The sequence below is a fragment of the Hemicordylus capensis genome, chromosome 6 (assembly GCF_027244095.1).
Source record: "Hemicordylus capensis ecotype Gifberg chromosome 6, rHemCap1.1.pri, whole genome shotgun sequence".
NCBI lineage: Eukaryota > Metazoa > Chordata > Lepidosauria > Squamata > Cordylidae > Hemicordylus > Hemicordylus capensis.
In genome coordinates, this window is record NC_069662.1 from 81346246 (window position 1) to 81374106 (window position 27861).

At 44.5% G+C, this 27861-nt stretch overlaps 1 protein-coding gene and 1 long non-coding RNA gene across 4 annotated transcripts in view; one reads left to right on the forward strand and one right to left on the reverse strand.

Annotated features, from left to right (window-relative positions):
* The window catches only part of CNTNAP2 (contactin associated protein 2), a 1803519-nt gene that overhangs the window by 305158 nt on the left and 1470500 nt on the right, over positions 1–27861 (reverse strand). For all 3 annotated transcript variants that reach the window (XM_053266196.1, XM_053266197.1, XM_053266198.1), the window contains one exon: positions 21768–21924. In XM_053266196.1, the coding sequence (XP_053122171.1) occupies positions 21768–21924 (157 nt within the window). The remainder of the gene's footprint in view (positions 1–21767; positions 21925–27861) is intronic.
* LOC128332026 (uncharacterized) lies at positions 2047–27046 on the forward strand. The gene is made up of 3 exons (XR_008310516.1): positions 2047–2134; positions 2297–2334; positions 26994–27046. It is a non-coding gene; the product is annotated as an uncharacterized LOC128332026 (long non-coding RNA).

The following is a 27861-nucleotide window of genomic DNA, read 5'->3' on the forward strand; positions in this document are numbered from 1 at the left end:
GAACTTAGTGACACCTTTCCTCCTTTTTGGTATACATTCTAACTGGGCTTCTAGTATTGTGGTTTTGAGTAAACTCCATGCATTATGGAGTGAAGTGACTCTCTTGATTTTCCCTTTCAGTCCACCCCCCCACTCCTCAAATTGGAGAAGTTTCCTTTTCTGAAATTCAAAGTGTCTGTGTTAGGCTTCACATGACAGGCTTCACATGACTGGACAGAGTGCTCCATGAGGGTTTAAAAAGGATTATGGGAAAATACAGAAACCTTTTGATCTACATCTTTTCTTCCTGTTTTTACCACAATGAATAGTTTATTCTAACAAGTTGCAAGAAACTGACATTTGGCTTACTGGTTTATAATTTTCTAGTTTTGCCTGTCATTTAATTTTAAAATACAAGTCTTCTCCAGACATTCAAGTCCTTAACTCAAAGTCACCTGTGAATAATTGTTTTGACATTACTTCTGCTTGAATATGTTCAAGTTGTACAAAGGACGCTTGTTATTTTCCTTTCGAGATCTGCTTTCAAACCACGTCCTTTCCAGTATTATGTATGTAACCCAGGGCTACGCTTATATTAAACACAATTAACCTTTTAGCAATGACTACTTCTGCCGTCTTTATACCACCTACGATTACTATCCTTTTCAAATAGGGTCCTGCTAAAGTCTCTTTTTTTGTTCCTTCTTGCTTCAAATGTGCTCCTAGTGTCCATTTTGTCCCTCCACACTAATTACACATTTCTTTTCTCTCTTTGAGATGGTTCGTACAGGAAACTGTGGAAACATCCTGGGCAGAAGCTCCTGACCGGTTGTAGCAGTTATGATGAGCTCCAAGGAAGTCCTGTTACAAACCTTTCGCCACTGCTGGTACTACCATTCACCTTCCTTAGCAGCACCTGACTTCCTCAGACAACAGAAAGGAGGAAAACGGAGGCTGTCACAGTGCAAAGCTGCTGGAATGGAGCTTTCCAATGGTTAGTAGCAACTATCAGAGCCTATAGTTGCTACTAAAGACACATGGGGATGATTCAAGGCTTCCTGATGCATGGGGCTGATTTGCAGGCACCTTTGTGAACTGTTCCAAAAAGTCTTTTTGTTTTTCCCTAGGAATATTTGTATTTTCAAAATATCAGCTTTCCCAAAGCACTTTAGCAACATATTCTTTCTCTTATGTTTTTGTATATGCATTCAAGATTTTTAAATCTGTAAAACATTATTGATGCACCTATCATTTGTGCTAAGCTAGTCCTTGTCCTTTAGAGCAGGGTTTCTCAACGTATGGGTCCCCAGATGTTATTGGACTTCAACTTCCATAATCCCCAGTCCCAGTGGCCTTTGGTTGGGAATTATGGGAGTTGAAGTCCAATTACATCTGGGGACTCACACGTTGAGAATCCCTGCTTTAGAGCCACCTAATGGCACAGTGGGGGAATGACTTGATTAGTAAGCCAGAGGTTGCCAGTTCGAATCCCCATTGGTATGTTTCTCAGACTATGGGAAACACCTATATCGGGCAGCAGCAATATAGGAAGATGCTGAAAGGCATCATATCATTCTGCGTGGGAGATGTCAATGGTAAACCCCTCCTGTATTCTACCAAAGACAACCACAGGGCTCTGTGGTTGCCAGGAGTCGACACTGACTTGACAACACACTTTACTTTAGTCCTTGTTTATTGTATATTGGAACAATAGGTTTCAAGAGAACATTCAGCTTTATGTATTGCTCTTTTCAATATGAATTGTTGATATGGTTCATTAAAATTTTAAAGCTGTTTTATGTCTGCTGAGACTTCATCCAGCCATAAACAAGTTGTAAGGGGAGAAAAACTATTGTAAAGGTATTCCATTCTTTTACATACAGGTGCCATCAGATTATGTTGCAGTAAGCACTTCAGCTGGGTCGGCCCCTGCTCCACAGGAAATGGGGCTCCAGATGACACCCCTGAATCAAGTTCCCCCCACCCCCCCTGTAATGTAAGGTCACTAACCCTGCATTGTGATGTCATCACACAGTGTTTCCCTGCCCCCACTAGCTGCAGGTAATGATGTGGAGCAGGTTTACAGCTATGACATGGATATTTATATACTTGTAGGACTGAGGAAACACTCAACATGATGATATCACAACAGAGAGTAAGTGAGCCTACATGTTTCAGGGAGCAAGGAGAAAACTCAAGACAGCTGCTGCCCCGCATTTAGTGGTGCACCCCCCTCCCACATATTGTATACTTCTGCTTCAAGGGACAGTGTTTAATCCAGACTGGTTGAAACTGTTAATTATTTTGTAATTGACAGGAAGAAAAGGACCATTTCAAGATCCAAGCTATGAAAAGGTTTGGAAGATGCATTTTTTATAATGGCAATGGCTTTTAAAAGGGTGATTCGAGGTGCTAGCTACAAATTGAGCTATAAACATAATGTTGCATCCACTGGGAGCGGAAGGAAGCTTCTGTGACTGGCATTAAATGCAATGTTTCAGTGAGACAAAGATGATGCCATTAGGAGAAAAAGGAAAACCAAATAACTATCTTTAGAACGTTTTATCCTTCATTCATCACAAATAATTATTGGCAATTGAATGCTCCAAGAATTCGTAAACACATTTAACGCAATGACATATCGGAAAGGTAATTAACAGATGTGGGATTGGTTGCAGGATTTTTTCATTATGTAAATCAGTCTGCTATAAAGTATAGGAAGAAACAGATACTTGTCACTTTTGGTCTGCTAGTAAACATAGACATATGCCTTGCAGAATTATTTTCATTTCAATTAGGCTGCTGTTTTAGTATCTTCTCCAGTAGGCAGATGACCTTGTTAGAAAATGAAATGCTGCTTCATTCGTTTGCAACTTTACGGCCTGTTTATGAGACTTCTATTATTTTTAAAAATGGTGTTTTATGTATAGTGTTGCTAATATCTTGGGAAATGGGAAAATCACCATCGGCTACATACAGGGATTTGAAATCTTGTGTGTTTACTTAATGCTATGTGTGGTGAATGTTTGAAAGCAGATGGGCTTTGTCTTGACATGATAGATTTCCTCTTAAACTCCCTTGAAGTAAGGGGTTTTAAACAAACCACTAAACAGGTGACAGATTGAATATGTGAACCTAAGGCAGTGGAATCCAACAGGAAAACTATGGCTGCCTACTTTGCAATGTCATACTAGACAGTGAGTACAACAGTGAGAACAAATGTAGGTAAACTGTGTAGCAAAGCAAACAGTGAAGCTGATTTCAATTCATATTTCAGTTCGGTCTGTGATGAAGTGGTTCTGTTTTTGCTCCATTTAGAGATGGGCAGACCCCCCTCACGTCTGGTTTATCATGGGTCCAATTAAAATATTCTAATTAAGATGATGTCCACATGACATCAAAATGAATCAGTTTTTAAACCTGGACCAATTCTGAATCATCAAGACCTCTAGGCTGAGAGCATAATGGAACCTAGCAGCCTCTCTTAATCTGTGGCCACCAAGACTCCTTCCTGCTGCTATCTTTCTCAAATATACGATGGCATGGAGGACTCCTAGAAACTGCCACAGTAGTAGTGCCTCCATCTCCTGTTGTTCCTGTGACAACACACAGCAGTGTTCAGAAATGTCAGGAATATTTCTCATGGTATCAATGTTCCTGATGGCTGCTGCACAGGCTTGCAACAGTATGCAGGGCTCAAAGCCCAAGGCTCTACCTTTACCTCCTCTTTCCTGGAGCCAATGCCAGATTTAGGCACACACTGAGCCCTTTCTCATGATTTTGTGAGAGGGCTAATGGGCGGGCGGAAGGGAAGGCTGCTCAAACTTACTTTCCCCGTAGATGATCCATCAGTCCTTGCTGAGCGCATGGATCGTGCGCCCAGATGGTCACAAGCTTTCCCCAGCAGCTCGTTGTCCTGGCCCCTGGAAATCCCATAATGTACTGTACTTGTAGATAATGTAATTTTGGGGATCCGCCCCCCCACTTAGCGCTGGCTGGGAGCCAGATCTTGTGTCAGTTCCACATGGCACCGACACACAATCATTTAGCCCAGGCTAAGGGTGCACTTACACCCTTAATGTTGGTTAAAGGACAGGCCTCTTTGGAGGGTTTGCCACAGGTCACACTGGCAGCTGTGCAGCTGCCGGCAGTTCTTACAAGCCACCAAGACTGGTCTTGGCTTCATTAGTCCGGTCTCGGCTGCACATGAGAACAGTCTCACTAATTAAGTTGCAGCTTAGGGCCTCACATGAGGTGCCTCTGAATTTTTAAAAAATGGAAATACAAAACTTGGTCAAAATCTATTTCTAATGCAAATAGAAATGTTATTGCAAGATCACTGTTTTTGTAAGATTATTAGTTTTTCAGTGCAGCTTTGAAAAATAAAAACAAAGCTGTATTATTTCTATTTTCATTGCCCTTTTTGTTACAATATTCTTTGTAATGCTAAGCGGTCCTTTAAGCTTGACATACAGGTGGCCCTTGTTATTCACGGAGGTTCTGTTCCAATCTACAACTGCAGATAATGAAACTGTGACCTTGAGTCCATGGGAATTGGGGGTTAATTTCCTTGAGCCTAAAAAAGTGCTTCTAAAAAGCAGAAATAAAGGGAATAAAGCACAGTACCTTGCTCTCCAAGCCTCCAGCTGTCCAGAAAGGCCACCCAAAACCTGCACATCCTCCAAATTTTTGAGAAGTTTTTCAAAAATTCTTGGAATTGTTTTTTAAAATAAAAAGAGATACAAAATGGCTCTGAGATGCAAAATGGTGGCTGGAAATGACATCAGAAGTAATTCCTGGCCATCCAGGAACCACTGATAGGCTAATTTTGCCTATTTTTTCCAACCACGGATAACAAAGTCAGGTCTATATTGCCCGACTGTGGATACACAAAACCATGGGAGCTGGGACCATGGATAATGAGGGCCAGCTGCATCTTAGGGGCTCAACATAGTCTGGCCCTGCCTGGAGCCCTTGCCACCCCCACTCACCTTGGCAAGTCCGAAAGAGAGGAAAGCTCCTGGGAGCACATGTGAACTGAAACAGATTTCCTGCCTGCACGTTTAGTGAAGAATGGAGATGAAATATCTTAGTGTTATGAGAATAATATGGAACTTGTAAGTGGGGGAGGGGGGAAACCATGAATAAGACATTAGATTCTTGCTCGTCAATGCTCATGGAGCTTTCTGGCAAAATGCTGAGAGATTTTTCATTCCCACAGAACATTACTGACATATAATCTTTCATACAAACAGCTCCATGAGGACATTTTCTTTTCTATCCAACTCCAGTCAATGTATTAGGTTGATAGGAGAAAGCACATCAGAAAATGTTTATGTTCAACATGCATTGTATTTCTTAGATTGTGACCCCTTTGGGGACAGTGAACCACCTTATTCATATATTTACTTTTCTATGTAAACTGCTTGAGAACATCTGCTGAAACGTGGTATATAATAAAATAAAATAAAATAATAATTTATTATTATTATTATTATTATTATTATTAGTAGTAGTAGTAGTAGTAGTAGTAGTAGAAATAGTAAGTGGTCACTGAATAATATCCATGTAACAGGCTGGAGTTGCTGCCTCCTCCTCCAACCAATCAATCTTCTAAATGATGGACACACGTCTCACAACAGGCATTTTGTCTCTCACACAGGAGGGAATGCCTTTCTAAGATGGTGCTTGTCATCCTCAGTATCCTGCGTATTTGTACTTTAAGCAATTTAGAATGTTTAAAAACATTTGCTATCTGATTAATTGATGACCTCTTTCTAATAAATCAAAAGGGGTTTCACTACTTAATCTAGGTTGATGTGCAAATATGGAATTCCATATGTAATTATCTGGATGGTAATCCCATCTAAACTGGAATTTTCATTTAATAAAGTAATGTGTGACCTGGTGATTCTTTATGCATTATGTACATATCAGGTGGTATTAAAATATGATTGATAGATAAATATTTATCTCTCTCCCTGCTGGTCCTGCCCCTCAGATTGAAAGCACTCAAAATACTGCAAGCCATCTTGTTTGTCCAGAAAGCCTGAGTGACAGCAGAGAGGGCCCCAAATCATGAAGCATTCAGAGAACCTTAAAAAATACAATACATCTAGAATAAGGTGTGGCTTCTGGTGAATTGATGTGGAAGGATAATCCCTAGTTAAACACTGTTTCAGACTTTCAGATATGATTTATGATGGTAGTGCCTTAGTATCAAATTATAGCTTTTAAGTCCTATTGAGAGCAGATAAGGATGGGAGAAGCATCTGTGCATAACTGACAAAGGGAAACGATTTCTTAAATGACAGGATTCAAACAAATCCAATCAAATTATGCGACTTAAGAAGTATATGCCTCTTTTAGGGCAATAGAAGAGGAAAAGGTGATGGAAGAGATGAATCTAAAATGTAGTCACATTTAGGCTGGCATGTTGCAATCCAGATACCATAAATGGTCCTCCAGTTGAAGCAAGAGATAATGCAGATATGGCTCTTCCTGTCTGTTTCCTCCCGAGCCTCGTTGTGTTCCCTCCTTCATCAACTGCTCCCTCCACAAGATCTCTGGCTATGCTGCAGAGCACTTAATGGAGTAGGGTGAATGTCGAGAACAGGAAGGAAGAGCTACAGAAAAGCAATGTTGACTGTGTCTCCCACTTAACTTGAGATGTAAAGCTCCCTATCTAATATATAGGTTGAAAGGTGGCGCACCTTTCAACCAACTATCATCTTTTCCACTTGAGGAGGGCAGCTATTGTGAGATAACTTGCTCATCTCAAAATTTTATCATGTCGTTAACTAAATTGAAACATCTTGAATGAGGTTTTGTTCTGGGCAACATTGTATAACTATTCACATTCTCATTGGTACTGTAAAACATCTGTGCTCACCCTGGGCCCGTTCACATGTGGATATACTGTTAATCTTGTTCACTGTTTGATTGCTCAGTAGCTGATGATTTGTAACTGTTTGGGGTGAACAACCTATGGTTAAATCTACTGTGTCTGTGGTTGTATGAGATCTCTATCTGTAATGGCTCTTTCAAGTCTGGAATGTTGCAAACATCAATTGATGAAGAAGCATGATTTAAGTTCTTCTTTCTTCACCATATATTACATCAAGATTGATCCAGCAGACTTGATGGAAGGAGAGGGAAGGAGCACTAGTCTCATGCTAGCAAGCATGAATTGCCCCTTTGCTAAGCAGGGTCTGCCCTGGTTTGCATTTGAATGGGAGACATGTAAGCACTAAGATATTCGGGGCTGCTCTGGGAAGAACATCTGTGTGCTTGCATGCATAAGGTTCCAAGTTCCCTTGCTGGCATCTCCAGGATAGGGCTGAGAGATACTCCTGCAAGTCTGCTTAGACAATACTGAGCTAGATGGACAAATGGTCTGACTTGGTAGAAAGCAGCTTTCTAAGTTCCAGATGCTAAGGAACTAGTGAGCTCAAAGTTCTTTCTTTCTTTCTTTCTTTCTTTCTTTCTTTCTTTCTTTCTTTCTTTCTTTTTATAAACTACATGTTCATTGCTCAAGTATTTCCAGCTAGATCAAGCAAAAGATAAATAGATCAAATTTTTCATTTAGCACCTTGTGAGAAAATAAAGGGTAATGGGTATTTATAATCATTTGCTTATTTTCATGGTAAGGCATGGCTCTAAATACAATGGTTAGCAATAAAGACCTGTAATTAAAACTGTACTGAAATGCTACCTTTCTGAACAAGTGTTCACTGCAGCACTTCCAAAATTTGCGAGCGCTCCACAAACCTGGTTTTTAAAATCGTGAGCAACCGTGCCATGGCTCCGCGCCGCGGCTACTCACAAGTAGACCCCCAACTGGGAGGCTGAAAAGCAGCCTCCCGGCTCAGGGGTATCTCCAGCATGCCCTGCACACTCATGCAGGGCATGCTGGAGCTTCCGGGGGCCACGCAGCCCCCGAACTCCCCAGCTCCGTGACGGAACTGGCAGTTGTGTGGGCGGCCGCTGTGGCCTCCCAGAGCAGACTGTCTGCTTGTCTGTGGGTAGAGCAGGCTAAGCCCGCTCTACCTGCAAATCCCCCAGAGGCTCTGCTCACTAATCATGTGAAGAACCCCCTAATTTTAATTGTGTTCTTAATAGTTTTAACTTTTAAAAAGTTAATTGTTGCGATGTTTTAATCTTTTATCTGTTTTTGTTGTGAACTGCCCAGAGACTTGCATTTTGGGTGGTATATAAATGTTTTAAATAATAAATAAATTATTAAAAAAATCGGGTGTGTGTGTGTCTAATTTTAATATTAAAAATAGTGTGCAAGTGAGGGGAGCAGCACCTTCTCCCATCTTACATTTTTTCTCACTCCATCACCCCAACCTCTTTTCTCCCTACCTAGCAAATAGCAGACCCAAGCTGGGGGGCGGGGGCGGGATACAATTGAATAGCTGATGCTGAGGAGCTAAGGGAAGGGAGAAAATAGGGCTCAGCTCTCCTCATTTGTATGCCTCATGTGAACAGATGGCTTGGCATATTGGCACAAGCAAAAGGGCCTTGATGGAGTATGAAGCATGCCGTGCTCACTCTCATCACAAGCTTGGCACCAAACAGTTCAAAAGTCCTGAGATTCAGCTATTCTTCTGAGAACCAAAAAGCTGAGGAAAAACAAAATATTACCTCATTGGTCCTCAGCACTGTCCACTCAACAAGTGGTGCATGTATGTAACTACTGAGTGGGTGAAGGAAAAGCAGAAATCCATTGCTTGGTCCAATCAGTTCACCGCACACACACACACACACCTCCTTTGATGAATTTCATGTCCCGATCACCATGACTACCACCATCACCATCTAGGTGCTCTATGTTAAACAAACAGCAAAGTCCCCACTGCTATTACTATGAGTACTATGAATATTTATATACCACTTAATAAAAATTCTCTGCTGAGCTCTTGCAGTCTACTTGAGGACAAGGAACGTACAGAATGGAAAATAGAGTAGAAGAGGTAAAGTCATCATAAACAGGCTGTTAGAGATACATCTGAATCAATTGTGGCGGGGGGAGTAAGAAAGAGCAGTTTGGAAGCAGCTCCTGAGAAGTCAAGGGGTCCAGCAGGGCAGACAGCAAAACTTGATTTCTTTCTAAAGACAACAGTAAGCAACCACAAACAAACAAACAAACAAACAAACAAACAAACAAACAAACAAACAAATCAACAAAAACAAGGTGGGGGGACCAGGTGAGCTGTTTAGGGCTAGGCTTTCCTAGAGTTTGAAATCTGGCTGGCTAGGGCTGTGTTTTTAACAAGGCCATTTCAGTTTCAATTGTGCCTGAGAGCCAGGGGGGTGGGAATTAGCGGCAGCTGAGTCACACAGCTTGTGGGTGGGGCCACATTCCTAAGTTCCTCAGTTTGGAAGGAGCTCCTGAGAAGTCAAGAGGTCCAGCAGGGGAGCTTTGCTCTCATGAACTTTGCTAACAGGAGTTTGCAAACAGATTTCAAAGGAGTTTAGTGGGAGTTTGGTGGGGAACTCTGTTGGGAGGAAACAAGTGGTCCCCCTTTATCACTAGGAGACACACGGCACAAGGAGATGGTGAGTACTACCCCACTTCTATACTTTTCTTGGAGGACAGAGCTTAAAACCTTTATTTAGCTGACAACTGCACCCAGTACCTAGCTTCACATGAACCAGCCCTATATATTCCAGATAACCAATCAAACTAGTTATTAAGGTAGAGTGCCGGCAGGGGAGGGGTTGCTTCCTAGTGTATTGCAGTGATGTATGTATGACTATCTGCCTGAGGGTCAAAGGTTCTGGGTGTGTGCTCAGTGCAAGGAGCTCTTGGCTCTCAGGGAACAAGTTCATCCCCTCAAAGCCAAGGTGGCTTTCCTTGAGAAGCTCAGGGAGGCAGAGAGACATGTGAAGATGGGACCTTCAGCGATGTGATAGAGGCAACTCAATCCCAGGCTGACAGCTGTTCTGATGTCATGGAGAATGAGGGTCTCAGTGAAAGAGGACATCAGTCTGGGGAATCGAGAAACCCTCCCTTAGCAGGAACCCCTTCCTTGGGCAATGCACACATATCCTCTCACACAGAGGATGCTCCTCCAGGGGGTGGGGGCCTCTTAGCAGTGGGTGATTCAATCATTAGGGGAACAGAGAGATGGGTCTGTGACCTGCTTGTAGACCACATGGTGACTTGCCTGCTTGGTGCAAAGATTGTGGATGTCACACAGCATCTAGATAGGTTGTTAGTCAGTGCTAGGGAGGAGTCAGCTGTTGTGGTGCGCGTCAGCACCAACAATGTTGGGAAATGCAGTTGGGAGATCCTGGAAGCCAAATTTAGGCTGCTAGGGAACATATTGAAGTCCAGGACCCCCAGGGTAGCTTTTTCTTACTGTACATGGTGCTACCTGTTCCACACACAGGATCAGCGAGACAGTCAGAGCTGAGAGGTCTCAATACACGGATGAGACAGTGGTGCCAGGAGTTGGCGTTTCTATTTGTTAGGCACTGGGATACATTTTGGGGCAAGTGAATCCTGTACAAAAGGGATGGCCTCCACTTGAACCAAGATACAACCAGACTGTTGGTGCTCAAAATAAAAAAGGTAGCAGAGGAGCATTTAAAATGATGCCTGGGGGATTGCCAACAGGAACTGGGTGGTATCTGGTTTGGCAAACAAAATCCCCTAAGGCACGAGGGTGTAAATGTTTAAGAAAAACCAGAAGGGGACAGAGTGGAATCAGGAGTAAAACACATGACAGCTGGTCAAAAAGGTCTAATGATGTCAAGGAAGATAGCAGACATCAACGCCATGTAAAAGAATTAGCATATAGGTGTCTATATAGCATTGCCAAAAGCTTCCAATCAAAGATGGGAGAGCTGGAGTGTCTGGTGACTAATGAAAAAATAGATATAGTGGGCATAACAGTAACCTGGTGGAATGGTGAGAACCAGTGGGACACTGTTATTCCTCGATATAAACTCTCCAGAAGGGACAGGGAGGGGAGGATTGGGGGTGGAGTAGCACTGTATATTAAAGAAGGGATAGATTCCTTTTATTAGGGACATGCTATTGCCTTTCGGATCAAAATACCACCTGTAGCTGGAGAAGCAAATAAGAGAGCCATCAAAGAGAGACAGAGTGGTAATAATGGGTGTCTTCAATTACCCACATATAGATAGGATAAATTCACATTCAGGTAGTGAAAAAGAGGCCAAAGTCCTAGACATGCTAAATGAATGTGCCTTAGAATAATTGGTTGCAAAACAGAACAGAGAGAATATTACCTTGGACTTAATCCTGAGTGGTGCCCAGGACCTGGTGTGATTTGCCAGAGTTGTGATCCAGTTCAGCTTATATGAGAGTGGAGCATTGCCAAGGAAGTTTAACATAGACGCTCTGAACTTCAAAAGTTCAAAGGGATGTCTGTCTCATCGCCCGATAAATAAATTTGGCTACCACTTTGGTGACTTCATCGTTAGTATCAGCCAAGCAGTAGTTAAGATAGAAGGAATCAGGCCTACCAGGGAATTGTTCTAGTAATGGATACAGTAATTCACTCCTATTTATTTATTTTTATTTTATTGTATTTGTATACCACCCTTCCAAAATGGGTCAGAGCAGTTTACAATTAAAACAAACCACTACAACAGTAAAGAGCTAAAACAAATTAAAAAACAACATAATTAACAATTTAAAAACATTTTAAAACAATTAAACAATTACAGTGATTAAACTCCCAAAATCGGGTTTTTAATTTTAAAATAAACCAGATAGTAAAACCCCCAAAATTTAGGAAGCTGAGAAAGCTTGGGTGAAAAGATGGGATTTCAGGTGTTTTTTGAAAATTGCCAGAGGTGGGGAGGATAGTATCTCAGTAGGGAGCGCATTCCACAATCTTGGGGCAGCAACCGAGAAGGCCCATCTCCGTGTAGCCACCAAACGAGTTGGCGTTAACTGGAGACAGACATCCTCAGATGACCTCAATGGGCGGTGGGGCTCATAACGAAGAAGACGCTCTCTTAGATACCCAGGGCCTAAGCCATTTAGGGCTTTGTAAGTTATAACTAGCACTTTGTATTTTGTCCGGGAACCTATTGGCAGCCAGTGTAACTCCATCAGTAAAGGAGTAACAAGGTCTCTCCAAGATGACCCAGAGACCAATCTGGCTGCCGCGTTCTGAACCAACTGAAGTTTCTGGACTATGTACAAAGGCAGCCTCATGTAGAGCGCATTACAAAAGTCAAGTCTGGAGGTCACCAACAGATGTACCACTGTTTTGAGGTCACTGATCTCAAGAAACAGGTGCAGCTGGCGTATCAGCTGAAGCTGATAGAAAGCACCCCGGCCACCACCTCTACCTGAGAAACAAGGGAGAGATGTGAATCCAGAAGTACTCCCAGACTACGAACCTGTTCCTTTTGGGGAAGTGTGACCCCATCTAGAACAGGCAGATCAAAATCGTCTCTAGAGTTCTGACCCCACACAATAAGTACCTCCGTCTTATCTGGATTCAGCTTCAGTTTATTCTCCCTCATGCAGCCCATTACTGCTTCTATACAGGCATTTAGGGAGGATATGCCAGCTCCTGAAGAAGTTGACATGGAGAAGTAGATCTGGGTGTCATCAGCATACTGGTAACATCTACCTCCAAATCCCCCGATGATCTCCCGCTGCGGTTTCATGTAGATGAGATGAGAGCCAGCGTGGTGTAGTGGTTAGAGTGCTGGACTAGGACCGGGGAGATCCGAGTTCAAATCCCCATTCAGCCATGAAACTAGCTGGGTGACTCTGGGCCATTCACTTCTCTCTCAGCCTAACCTACTTCACAGGGTTGTTGTGAAAGAGAAACTCAAGTATGTAGTACTCTGGGCTCCTTGGAGGAACAGCGGGATATAAATGTGGTGATGATGATGATGTTAAAAAGCATTGGAGAAAGTACGGAGCCTTGAGGGACACCATACTTAAGCTCAGATTTTGAAGAGCAACAGTCTCCAATCGACACCATCTGGAATCGATCTGAGAAGTAGGAGCGGAGCCACTGTAAAACAGTGCCTCCCACCCCCAACACCCTCAGACGTTCCAGAAGGATACTATGGTCGATAGTATCGAAAGCTGCCGAGAGATCCAAAAGGACCAACAGAGTCACACTTCCTTTGTCAATTGCCAATTGGAGATCATCCACCAGGCTGACCAAAGCAGTCTCCACCCCATAGTCCGCCCGAAAACCAGTCTGAAATGGCTCTAGATAATCAGTTTCCTCCAAGATTGCCTGGAGCTGAGAGGCCACCACCCTCTCAATTACCTTGCCCAGCCGTGGGAGGTTGGAAACAGGCCTATAATTGCTCAACTCTGAGGGATCTAATGCAGGCTTCTTTAAAAGAGGTCTAATGATTGCCTCCTTAAGACATGGAGGCATCCTGCCCTCCCTCAGAGAAGCATTTATTATTTCTATCAGGCTGTTTACAACAACCTCCCTGGTAGATCGAACAAGCCATGTTGGACAAGGGTCAAGAGAACAAATGGTAGGCCTCACCGCTCCAAGCAGTTTGTCCACATCCCCAAGAGTCAAAAACTGAAACCGATCCAGTCAAATCACATAAGAGGAGTTGTTGGGCACCTCCAGCTCAGACATCAAATTAATTGTGGAGTCTCCATCTAGTTCGGCCCGAATCTGAGAGATTTTATCTGCGAAAAACTCTTTAAACACATCAAAGCGGGTAACTGATGACTCCAAATTCTGGTTCAAGTAGGGGTGGGGGGCAGTTACAACACAATCCTGAACAACTCCGCTGGACGTGAATTTGCAGAGGCAAAACGGGCAGAAAAGATCCTGGTTCAAAAGTTAATTAGGATTAGTGATCCCTGTGGAGCCAACTGTGAGAACCCAGAAATTCAGGGCAACCCTGGTCAAACTGCCCCACATTTGAACAAGTCAGTCCTGGTTATCTTTCCTGGCTAAATGCTGATTAACTGAAGTGGTTTGACCAGGATTGCCCTGAAATTCTGAGCTCTCACACTCAGCTTCACAGGGCTCACTACTTCTGATTAAATTTTAAACAGGATCCTTGTCATTGTGTGAACCCAGCCAACCCCCCCCCCCCCCAAACCATAACCCTCTTTTAAAGGAATAAAGAGAGGGAACAGATGAATACCAGAGGAAAAGAATCCTAGGTTTGGGGCACAGCAGAAGACACAGGAAGTGAGCAGCACTACCAGAAATGGGTTTAGCAAGTTGTTATTTGTGACTGTGACTGTCTTTCTCCTGTGTGTTCAATTCTACAGTTCACTGAAGAACTGTGATACACACCTCAAATGACCTTCTGCTGTTTTGTTGTCCAGTTAGCATGTAACAGTATCAGCTAAATAGTGCAAGTGTGATGTAGCACAGAACCAAGCGTCTGTGACTAAAAGGGAGTTTCTGAAATTAGCAGGAGGGGAACAATAGTTCTTACTCAAATGATACATTTCAAACTAAATATGAAAAAGCATAATTTTATGTTCCACTGCTTCATTTCAAAGGTTTGCACTGTGTAATGATGCATCAAATTGTTTCATAACAAAAATAACTTTACAGTTTAAGATTCAATATGTCACCTAGTCTTCTTTGCAACGAAATGTTCAGGATGGTAGAAATGCATGAGCTAGACAGCAAATGAACTAGGGCTTCATTTCCAAAGCCCATAAAAAGACCTAAGTAACTACTGTGGATTCAACAGAGCATTGAGGATCACTTTACTTATTAATGCTGACTGCTATAGTATAGTGTGTGCAGAATGGAAAAGACTCAAAGGGAAAAGAAATGAGAGAGGGGAAAAGATTTTATGCACAAAATCTGACACTCAAGCGAAAGCAAAAGCAGTGCAGTCAGCAAAGTGGGTGCCAAGTTGCACATGTTGCTCCTCCATGCCCACAACCTGGTGCTGAGAACCAGTCCCTATGCACGTGGGCTCCATTCACATTCCTGGATGCAGGAAGACCCTGATTCTCTTGACAACTTGAGCCCTTTCTCACGAGCAATGAGAAGGGCTTGAGGGTGGGTTGCGGGGAAAGTGGGTTAAAACTACCTTCCCCACAGATGATTGCTCTGTGGTTGCTCCCTGCAGGCCCAGACAATTTTCCACTGGCCCAGGCAGTGGGGAGGGTCGGGGACAGGATGTGTTGTCCTGGTCCCCGGAAATCGCATAATGCACCACACGAGTGATCAGACGGTCAGCAAAATAACTTTAGGAGAGTGCTTGCTCTCCTTGTTTTAGAGAGAGGCTTGGTAAGTGGGTTGCTGCCATGGTTCAGGCTGATCTTGGCAGTACACACATGCATGCAAAACCAGGCTGGACTTTCTTAACCTGGTTTTGCATGCATGTGTGAATAGACTCCTTGTTTACTTTAAAAATACATACTCCACCCATCAGTATTTGTTGTTTCAGGGTGGCTGACTTATAAGAATAAAACACCAAATAAATACACATATTAAAACAGCGAAGGCAGTAAAAATTCATCACCAGCAAGAAAACCAATTCAAATAATAGTTTAAAAGGCATGAGAGAATAAAAAGGTTTTATTTGGCACTGTAAGGATATGAGAAAAGCCTCCCTGGAAACATGTTCCAAAGATGGTGTCCCTCAACTGACAGGGCTCTTTCTAGTCTGCACTTGCATCACCTCAGAAGGCAGAGGCACCTGGAGAAAGGCCTCCAGATATGATGTCAGTATATGGGAAGGATCATGTGGGGGAAGGTGTTGCTTCAAGTACTTGAGCCCCCAAGCTGCATAGGTTTTGGACGTAAGGACCAACACTAGGGATGTGCACAAAACTGGTTTGCCCAGTTCGGTTCAAATTCGAACCAGGTTCGAACCAGGAGGGGGTGGTTCGGTTTTGGTTTTGCTCGAACCTCCCCCTGGTTCGGTTCAAATTTGAACTGGTTCAAACTGATTCGAACTGGTTTGAATCAGTTCAGACACCCAAAAATTGGTAGGATTGTAGCTGGCACCCAGGGGTACCTGCCACCCAAACCCCAAAGCAATTGGACACTTGTACGATTTTATATGAATTTTAAAAAACTATTTCTATTTTTCTCTCATAGGATATAATGGGACTCCAAGCAGCCCATTATTCCTTATTGTGAAGCACCCATGGGTGCCAGCAACCATGCAAACCCCGAAGCAATCAGACACCCCTATGATTTTTTAATGAATATTTGAAATATTTTTAATTATTTTTCTCATATGGTATAATAGGACCCAAACTAGCCCATATCTCCTATTGTGGAGCACCTAGGGACACAAAAGTGGGGTAGGTGGTAGACAACCGGGGTTTCTACTATCCACAAAGTTCCAAGGCAACAGGACACTCCTCTGATTATTGGTGAATTTTAAAATTATTTTGGAATTGTATAGCTTCACGTCGGGGAGAAAGGGGTATCCTAGAGTGGAGTGTGGTGGGTGGTAGTTCCCAAGGTGGGAAAGGAAGCTATCAGAATTATTTGAAAGGAATTGGGCAAAAGGCTGATTTTAAAGTGATTTTTGAAGTTTATGTGTCTTTAAGGTTAGCAATGAGAGTGGATTCATAGTTTGTCATTGAAAATCTTATATGCTACCAAAGAATCTACACTCAGAACACTTCAGAAACAACAAAACCCAGTACCCCATGGGTTAGCAACCCATGGAGGTGGTTGGCACCCTTGCTCTGGGCCACCCCAGCACCCCCCAAGTGCAGTTATGGGGCTGCTGAAACCTCCATTCTTCCCTATGGCGAAAAACCTTAAAGCCACTTGTGGGGTGCTGGGGTGGCCCAGAGTGAGTAGTGGTCTAGTGCAAAGAGGGTGCCAACCACCCCCCATGGGTTGCTAACCCATGGGGTACTGGGTTTTGTTGTTTCGGAAGTGTTCTGAGTGTAGACGTGCGGAGGCTCTCCTGTGGGCCACCCGTACTTCACCGCGCAGCACCCAGCCACTCCAGGGGTCAGGCTCAGGAAAATGCTTCCGTGTGGCACCCCGCCCCTGGAGCCCAAATAAAGCACCACATGAGTGTGCGGTGCATTACTGGGAGCCCCCTCCCCCCAGCTATGGCAGACACATGATCAGTTAACTTGGTATTTGGGTACACTCATGCCCAAAACCTGGGTTAAGTGGTGGGCTACCTAAAAGGGCTCACTGCTGCACCGCTAGCTTGTGTTTTTTTTTGCTGTTCGTGAGAATAGCTTCAATGTCTCATCCATGGGTATTTGGAAGTTATATGAGTGCTGTGAAGGGATGGAGACGGGTGTGCATAAACTATTTGTCTGGGCCATATGTGAACTAGCCCTTAGTTGCAAGCCCAAGAAACTAGGCTAGTTCACATTTTTTCTATATGTCTATGGGGAAAAACCTTGCCAACATGAACCGTAACTATAAGAGGCTATTCTCACGATTGCAGAAAATCGGGCTATCCTCCGCTAGCCCGATTTTCTGTAATCGTGAGAACCACTGGACTCAGCTGCAAGCCTGGTGGTTCTAGAGTGGGTAACCCACTCAAGTACCCTGCCCTAAAACCGGGTTGGTGGAGCGAGCGCTTTCAAGATCGTGAGTAGCCACGGTGCTGCTCTGCGCCATGCCTACTCACGAGGAGACCCCCGGAGGGAAGGTGAAAAGCCACCTCCCGGTTCCGGGGGTCTCTCCAGTATGCCCTGAGCACTCGCGCAGGGCATACTGGAGCTTCCGGGGGCCACGCGGCCCCCGAACTCCCCAGCCCCTGCCGGCTCCATCATGTGGGCAGCCGATCTGGCCACCCATGGCTCCCGCTTGCTCATGTGTGGGGAGAGTGGGCTTAGTTTGCTCAACTTCGCAAACCGGGTCTCATTGATCGTGAGTCCCAGCTCTGTATATTTATATACTGCTTTTCAGTTTAAAAAGTTCACTAAGTGATTGTGAATATGTCCTGCCAGAGGAATTTCCACATTTATAACACTTGACTGACCCAATTTCTCTTTGAAAAACAATGAAACCTTTTGCAACTTAACTCAGAATTTTGCATGCATCCAACATGAGCTGAAACAGCAATTTCTCAGCATACTTAATAAAAAATCCTAAAATTGGAATGAATGATCTTGTTCCAAGATAAAACATTTCCTTCAAACAATGATGCTCACCAGTCTCTATATTAAAGCCATACAAGAGAGACTTCCCTATATGAACTGCTTCTTTGACTCAAGCAGGCTGGATAAACGAGGAAGTCTTAAATTTTCTGTTATAACAGAATCTATTGTAGGGATGTGCCGATCCGAATCGAAGCACAATCCCTTTAAAATTGAGGGCTTCCAGAGCCCCTTTAACATAGAGGAGGTCCATCCTTGCTCCTCCTTGGCTTGCTGCCATTGCCATGCTCACAGCGCTTGCCCCAGCTATCAGTGCGCTCCAGCAGTGCTCTCCCTCAGCTGCCCTGGGGAGAGGGCAGTTGCATGCAAATGGCTGCTGCGCATGTGGTTTTGGCACATCCCTACTATATTGATACTTGATTAGAGAAACAAGCTTTTTTAAATGACTGCATATTACCTTAGCACCACATTAGGAAAAACACTCTGAAACCCAGTTCAGATAAGAAAGAATTGATGGTGGTGGATAACCAAGCTGGATGCCAGGTATTATGGAATCTGGGGGCTCTGTACTCATGCACAGCATCTCTGAAAGTGAATGCATAAGCCCTGTCCTTGCACTGATGCACTCTGACACCCCCTTTCTATAGTTGAGGTGAATCTCATGATCAGTGAGACTTGCCGGAAGGGGGTTTGCGGGGAGAGCGGGCTTAGCCCTCTCTCCCTGCAGACAATCATTCAGTCTGCCCTGGGTGGCCATATCGGCCACCCACACGGCTGCCAGCTCTGTCATGGAGCCAACAGGGGCTGCAGGGAGCGGAGGACATGCGCCCCCAGAAAGTCCAGGATGCCCCGCATGAGTGCGCAGGGCAGCCTGGAGAGACTCCTAGGGCCAGGAGGCTTGTTTCAGCCTCCCAGCAGGGGTCTCCTCGTGTTGCTGCGGTGCGGAGCTGCACCAAGGCAATACATGGTCACAAAAACAGGGTTAGCAGAGCGCTCATTCTGCTAACCCCGTTTAAGGGGAGGGCTACAAAAGCGGGTCACCCACTTTGGAGAAACTGGGATCGCCTGCGAGCCTGGTGGTTCTCACGTTTGGCCGAAATTGGGCTAAGCTCCCTTAGCCCGATTTTGGCCAATCGTGAGAATCGCCTCACAGTGTTTGTCAGCAGAGATACTGAACTTATGGAGAGTTCCTGAGATACAGGTGAGGGAAGCCAGATCTTGGGCTTTCTGTGTGGCAGCACATCTCTTTGGAACTCCCTTATCAGGGAAGCACATTTAGCAGACTCTCCTGCAAGCTATCACAGACTAGTAAAATCTTCCTTTGCAGAAAGGCCTTCGGTCTGCTGGGAGGAGATTGTCTTTTTTCTTGTCTTTGTACTTGGGCCTTTATAAATTTCCTTTTTTAAAGAAAAGAAAGACTAAGTTTGTAAGCTATTGTACAAACCCACATGATAAACATGTGGAATAAACATGTACACACAAATAAAGTAAAGCAAGTAAATCTCTTTAACATGGCTGACCTTCCAGAATCTTCCCTGGAACAAAAACAGGCCAACAGTAAACATGCAGTAAGAAAACAGCATAGCATCACCTATTTGTTGAAGGTGCTACTTGGCTAATCATTGCAATCGGCTACCTTGCCAAATTTTGAACCATACATTTGTTATTTTCCTATCAATGGAAAATAAACATGGCAACGAAGCCAATAATTACTCTAGGAAATAAGCTGGGAATAATGGAAGCTGTACTATGGCTGAAGATAAGCGGCTAGATGGGAAGTCATTAGAAGTCTCACAAAGGCTGCTCAGAGTCTATGGCCACATTCACATGTAACATGGAACTGAGGTTCCAATGGACCCTTGGTTCCACCCCCATGTACGCTTACCTGTCTGCATTTGGATGTAAGGGCCAGAACCCAAAATGCAGTCAAGGAGACTGCAGAGAGGAGGGGGAATTGGCTGCATGGGTAAGGAACTGGCTGTTGGGCTTCCTCCTTTTCATGAAGGATAGCTGTGGCAGCCAATCAGAAAGGAGAGATGGAGCAGCTTCCTCCATCAACTCTGGTTTCCGAGAATGCAGCCTTAAGTTCAGAATTCAGATGTACAGCAGCCGGCTGCAAACCTCAGGCAGGAGCAGCGAAACAACAGACTGAGGGTTCAAATTGTAGTTTGGGGATGGAAAACTAAGGTCGCTTTCCCAATCGGACAGAGGTTCCATGCATTTGGACATACAAGAAATCCAACCTCTGCCCCATTTAACTCCAGTTTGCCATTACATGTGAATGGACCCTTAGTAAATAGCTGCAGCATAACTTGTTACTTTACTCCATTGAAAATGTTTTAGCTCTTGTAGCTAAAGTGTCAAGTGAACCTTCCAAATACTTATTTACTTTTCGATATTTCACTTTTTAATATTTTGTTACACTGGAGTATCTTTTTTATTCATCTCCTGTCTTCTAAAAGCTATTGTAAGGAAGGCGTCTCTTGATCATCCTTAGTTTCTGCTAATCCATATACGTAATTACTTATTTTATCCGAGATGCATCATGCACTTTCTGCAGCTCAGTAATCACTAATAGTGCGATGAATTAATATTTTAATTCTAACAGTCAGCATGCCACTATTGATCCAAATAGCAACAGGCTGATTACAACAAAGAAAACTGCTAATGCAAAAAATGAAATATATGTCTGGCTACTAAGCCTTCCAGAGCTATAATCCCACATTTATATAATCATTAGAGATCAAAGTAGAGATACAAAAATTAATGATAGATCCAGATCTCATGCACAAAAGTGTTTTTCTTTGAGAGTAATATCATTAGGTGTTCCATATGAAGGCTAACTTTTAGGAGTCAAGAAGAAACGGTTGGGGAATTCACATGTTTAAAGACATTCACACAGACTAAACTTATAAATGCATCCTCTTGGTCCGGAAAATAATTATACAAGTAGGCTGCAAACTGGCTACTTGCTGATTTTTCCTAGCATCAAGTACGGTTTCATTTTACTTACCATGGTCTATCAATAGCAGTTGACAAAACCAATCCCGCATTGGTTTTTCCTGATATTTTAAAAGCCATGTAAATAATCACATTCTGTGGAAATAAATTCTACATGCTAACTATGCATCATGTACTCCCCTTCGCCTGTCCTAAGCCTACTACCTGTGGTGAACCATCCATTTCATTTGATGACTGTGGGTTTTAATGTTCTGTGAGAGAATGGGACAATTCAGATGATCGGCAAAAATCGGGCTAGGAGAGCCTAGACCGATTTTTGCCTGATCGTAAGAACCACCGGGCTCACAGCCGAGTAGACCCCTGGAGGGGAGTAGACCCCTGGAGTAGACCCCTGGAGGGGAGTAGACCTCATGAGTAGACCCCTGGAGGGGAGGTGAAAAGCCGCCCCCCAGTTCTGGGGGTCCCCCCAGTATGCCTTGCGCGCTTGCGCAGGGCATACTGGGGCTTCCGGGGGCCGCATGGCCCTTGAGATCCCCAGCCCCCGCCGGTTTTGTCTCGGAGCCGGCAATCGTGTGGGCAGCCGATCTGGCCACCCAGGGCTCCCTCCCCGCTCATGAGCAGGGAGAGCGGGCTTAGCCCGCCCACTCACTGCCCAAAACCGGGTCTCACGAATCGTGAGACCCAGTCCATTAACTGTTTGTTTATATATATATATGTATGTATATATATAAAATATATATATTATTAATAATAAATATATATATGACAACATACTTACCAATGTTTAGGATCAGCATCACAGTTGCAGTAATACTTGGGATCAGTGCAGTTGCGTTCAATCCCACAAGCACATTTCTGAATGCCTGGTCCAGAGCCACCCCAGTAGTAGTGCTTCTCATTGGCTTTTCCAACCCACCAGCTATACGGATTACCTTCTGTGAAGACAAGGAAGGCAGGATTAGTTATGCTAAATGCAGCAGAATGGTCATAATGCTAAAGCTGGGTGCTTCTTTGTGCATCATATTATACCTTAAGGAGTCATTAGGCATGTCTGGAAAAGAAATGGATCAAACATGAAATTCTGATACAATTCAAAAGGATAGTAATAAAAAGTAACTGCATCTGGTTGATTCTTTATTATCAATCTAGTGATAACAGAATCTAGTTGATATTTTATTATCAGTGATGATGATCAAATCATTTTTGCCAAGATTGGGGTAGGGGAGACATGACAAATGCCTTCCAACAAACCTTGGCAGTTTTCTCAGGTACTTTTACAGTCAGGAAGACAAGATTTTCACAGAATGACCAGGAAACAAGCTATACTGTTTTAGTTCACAGGATTTCTATTCATGTCAGATTTCCACAAAAGCCAGTTAAGACATTAAAAAACACTAAACTTTTTACACTAAAGATCTTTGTTCATCTATCTCAGTCAGTCGCCTAGAATTTGTCATCTTTTTTGGGATTATTGGCAGCAACACTATTACATGTTCGGTATGCTCACAAACTGCAAGCCCATTTTACTAGTATGTTATACAGTCATCCCTTACCAACCGCAAGGGTTCTGTTCCGGGAAATCCATGTGGTTGGCGAATTCGCAGTAGACAAGCGATTGAAATCGATGGCAAACAGGGGTTTAGGGGAATTGTGGTTGCAAAATGTAGTAAGAAATAGGAAAAAAATCACCAGGAGTGATGTGTAGGCAGCGGAGCTCCTCTCTCTGCAAAGCCTCTTCCCGAAATGGCACTTTGGGAGCAAAGGACGCCTATTGCGTCCTTTGCGTCCATAGTGCCAGTTCGGGCAGAGCCTTTGCACAGAGAGGAGCTCTGTTCACGAGCTCCTCTCTCCCTCTCAAATTAAGGACTTTCATCGCCTGACTGAACCGGGCCGGTGTAAGGAGGTCTCGGCAGTTGGGAGGGCGGGCAGGTGGTGACCGCGCCCGCAATTTTTTTTAATGGCCTCCGCTTTGCCCCCGGTCCCGGTCTCCGTCTCCTCTGGGTGAGGTGGTGGCTCTGCCGCTGCCTTGGCCAATTCCCCCCGCCGCCTCTTCCCCTTAATCCTTGGGGGGGGGGGTGCGGGGAAGGGGAATTCGGGCAGCTGGGAGGGCGGGAGAGCGATCGGTGGAAAACATGTGGGCCAAGGGCAAAGGCAATTTTGGGGCCGGGCAAGGGCCCCAAGGTCTCCCAGCCGCCCGCCCGTGTTGGCATCCACAGGCCTCGGCGGCGGCTCCACCACCACCTCGGCCGGGCTTCACTGGCTTCTTTGGGGCGGCCGCTTCTGGCTGCCCAACGTGGCCGCCTGTTCCCTGTTTTCATTTCTGCCGCGGCCTGTTCTGGGCATGCGCGGAGCGCATGCCCAGAATGGCCGAGGGAGGCACGGACAGACGCTTGGTTGTCCACAGACGGACACCAAGCCTTTTATTAGAGAGGATTCCATCTTCATCTCTATTAGTAATGTACACAAATAAATTCTTTTGATTTGATTTGTATCCTAAACGAATCACTGCTGAATTGTTTTGTGTCCAAATCTGTACCTCTGAATCACTCCGGATTTGATTTGGATTTTATTTGATTTGGATTCAAACCACTTATAAAGGTCCTAAGGGCACCAAATTTGGGTGGTGGGTAGGTCCTCATTGGTGCGACCTGTCACCCAATTTTTGTGGGACAAATGGTTGAATTTTAATGTGTTTTAAAAACTGATTTTGTATATTTCTGCCATCCTCTATAATAAAAACCTTGGGTGTGCGCCCATGTCTCTGCGCCCATGTCTTCCTCAGCCATTCTGGGCATGCGCAGAGTGCATGCCCAGAACGTCCGAGGAAGATACGGCCGCAGGCACCAGGCAGCCATGTTGGCTGGATGCCCGGCCCGGCCACAGGAAGGCCGGAAGTGGTGGCCGTGGGAACGGAGGGACTGTGGGGAGGGCAGACGTGGCAGCGGCGGGCAGCACTCTTGGTGGCGGAACTCTCCGCCCGGCTGCCCAAAGGGACGGCGGCACTCTTGGCACAGCCACCCAGCCGCCTGCGGCGCCGGCGGCACTCTCGGACTCGGCCGCCCGCCCGCCTGCGGCGGCAGCACTCTTCGCGGCAGAACTCTCCGCCCGGGCGCCCACACTGATTGGGTGTCCCCTCCAGGAGGCTGGGCCTGTGGGGAGACCGCACCAATGCCGCTGCCAACACCTCTGCCAACACCATCGCCACCGACCTGAGGGCAGGTTTGCAGCCCTCGCCTCACTCGGGAGGCAGGTGAGGTGGGGCTGGGTGGTCGCCGTTGCTCGCCTGCCTGCCCGTCTCCTCCTCCTCCGAGGCCTCCCTCAGGATGGAAGCGGCCCCTGTTTCCTTTTAATTCTGAACTTCAGCAGCCTCACAGGGCGAGTCCCGTGATGAAGTCTGGAGCCCTCCCTGCGGATGGTTGTTTTCCCCAATACCCCCCCCCCCCGCTATTTTCCACAGCATATACAGCTATGGAAACCTCCAAGCTTGCTTTCAAGGCAGATGCGGGTGCCTGGGAACTCCAGGCCAATTCTGGAAGGTTAGCGGCCCTAAGCTGGAAACGGGGTTTTGTTATCATTATTAATTAATAGTTATTGCATGGAATATAACCTACCTTAGAATCCCTTCCCTGCCAACAATGCAGGTGTAGGGTTGCCAACTCTGGCCGAAGTTATTCCTGGAGATACCTTCCCCATATTTTCCCCCAATATTGTTCTTAATACTCACTCAGCTGGGAAAATCTCCCTCCCTCTTGCCCTTCCCCCCACATTGTCATTAGGCCCATTGCCTTCACGGGTGCAAGAAGAGTGCCACCGCGGGCGTCCGGGCCCGAGAGTGCCGCCGTCGCTGTGGGCAGGAGGGAGTGGGGCAGGGGGAGGGGGAAGGGAAGGGCAAGAGGGAGTGGGGCGGGGGAGGGCAGGAGGGACTGCAGCAGGACGCTGAGAGGGAGGGGAGGGTGAGAGAGAGGGGTGGGAGGGGGAGGAAGGGCAAGAGAGGGGGGTGGGAGGGAGGGGGAGGGAGGCAAGAGTGTGGGGCAGAAGGGAGGGAGGGAGAGTGGGGCAGGAGAGAGAAGGGAACAGCCAGCCCCAAAGAGCGAGCCGCAATAGCGGTCTACTAGCGCCCGTTAATTTAACGGGCTTAAATTCACTAGTAGGTAATAATGAGGATTTCAAGTTGCCCTATCCTAACAATAACATGGATCCCCAACTTTCATTAAAAAAAAACAACAACACACGGTAATCTCTAGCCCTTGTAGAAGTGGAGTTATGGAGCAAAGTGTGCAGTCATGATTTTTCAAGTGTTTGGATTCTTTGGTGTATAATAAATTTTCCTCAAACTTTTGAAAAACAGTGACCACACATTGTGCTCAATAACTCCATTTATACAAGGACTAGAGCTTAGCTGTTTGTTTGTTTTTTAATGAAAGCTGGGAATCTGGGGGAATTAATAGGAGGCATCTGAATCCTGAATCGATTCAAACTGAATCTGGTGTAATTTGATTTGGACCTGAATCTAGCCAATGAACTACAAAGGCAATTTGTTCTGTCTCCAAATTGCCCAAATCAGCTAGATTTGGGTAGAAATCAATTTGTACCCAAATCGATTCACACATCCCTAATCTGTACCTTGGAGCTGAATGGTTGTAAGTGGAAGAGTGGTAGGCCTAAATCCTAGATATATCTATTCACTGGAATAACAGGCTTATGCTTGTATAATGCCATGTGTGCAATTCTTGCATTTGCAGTTGTGCAACTTGAGTGCATGCAATGTTACTAGGTTGACGTGCCCTTGCACAGTATGTCAGACATTGAGGTTATTCCCACAGTCAGGAAAAATTGGGATAAGGCTAGCCCAGTTTCTCCAGATTGTGTGAAGCAACGGGAGCCGTGCAGCTCCTGGCAGCAAGCCCGCTTATATCCCCCCCTTAAACGAGGTTAGCTGAGCGTGCGCTCCACTAACACCATTTATCTGATTGTGTGTCACCGGGGCACGGTTCCACGCCACAGCGACTCATGAGTAGCCTCCTGATCGGAGGGCTACACCATGCCTCCAGGCATCAGGGGGCTCCCCAGAGAGCAGAAGTCCGCTCTCCCTGCAAACCCCATTCAGGCTCTTCACACGGCTCATGTGGAGAGCCTTATTGTTTGATGGACTATATGAGCTGCTGGTATGTTAGTTGACTGGACTGTTAAAACAAACAAACCTTTAGCCTTATCCATGGTGATAAGGTCTGAGTCCTTATTAAATGTATAATGAATCCACTGAATGTAAAATTTATGAACTTCCTCAGCAAAGAAGTTCAGCAGGCCTGCTCAGTTATGGTTTTAGCAGACTAGTAAAGGCCACTGTTTTCCAAAAATGTCTATAGAAATAAACTGTTGTGATTTTTAATGGGAGTTATGGTCGCTACTAAGGATTTTTGTCATAGCAATTCTCAATTCTCTCTGTTGGGTTTTTAAAATTTTTTTAGTATATTGAATTTCATTGAGGTGATGTTTTCTTGCAGTTTTTGAATACTTTGTAACCCTGAGAGATTTTTATAGATATGCTGGGAATATATGAAATTTTAAAAAAACAATTGACTCAGCATACTTAAGCCCACTCAAATCAACGAGGTTAAGTGAACCTTGTTCTGTGTTTAAGACCAGTCTCTTATATTTTATATGTTACAATAAGAGCTCACTTGTTGTTGACATGACATCAGACTGGCAATAACCTGAAGCTGACAGGAACCCAAAGATGATATGAATCTAATTCAGAATGTATTAGTTTTGTCCCTGGGTTTTCTGCAGTATGCTGCAAATTTGTCCCAGGTGAATAGATGTTACACATTTTATCTATGGATCTAAATGTTGTGCAACTCAGAGACTGATTGGTGTAATTGTTTGATATCATAGTAGACAAACTATTTGATTCACATATCTTTGTTCTTCGAGATGAATCCATTTAATAGAAATTCCTATTTGTTCCATCTGAAGTTTCTATCTGTGTGCTTTCTTTCATCAGAAAGAAATCCTGGGAGGCTGCGAGTCCAACAACTTGAGAATCCTAGATGAGTATATGTCACTTTCTGATATGCCTAAGGGCGCTTAACTCTGTGTAGGATTGTGGCTTTGTGTTTGTCTTATTCTACAAATCAATTCTCCTTGATTTAGGCTACCATTTAGGAGTATCATTGCAGTACGCTGAGTTAAATGTTCTTATTTCTTTGCATACATGGATTTCTTATTTTCTTGTGCTCACTTCTGTAGCAGGAGTTCTATTGTGTAGAAAACATTCTATGTGAATGCATCTGTTGAAAAACGTTGTGTAGTGGCACTGATTCCAGCTGCTGTGATGATGGAAGGGGTTACTGAAGGCTGTATAGCAAATACATATGGAGGTGTTTTCATATAATTTCATATACAGGAGGGACTAGCTGACATGATGAATAAAATTCAAAGCAGCCCCAATTTTCCTCATCATATAGGCTACTGAATAGAGTAAATAAGCAGTTGGTTCCTATATGTGAACTGGCTCTTTAAATTATATATATATATATATATTGGGGCTGTGCAAGCTAGGATTTCAGTTTCAAGCTACGATTTCTAAAGTGGGCTGGTGCTTGCAAAGCATATGTCATGTCAACACAGAGCATTAACTAGTCTGCCTGCATTAAATTTGCACACATAGTTGAACTTGAATTAGTTTAACTCCATTTCCTTTGTAGACGTTATAAAACAGTGACCCAGGAAAGCATTTAAGCACTAAACATTAAGGAATGCTTTAAAAGTACACCATTGGTGATAAATGTTTAATGGCAGCAGTAAAATATTCCATGGTTTTTCAATATCTAAGATCCCAGCTAGATGACCAGCAAAATCACATATAGTCC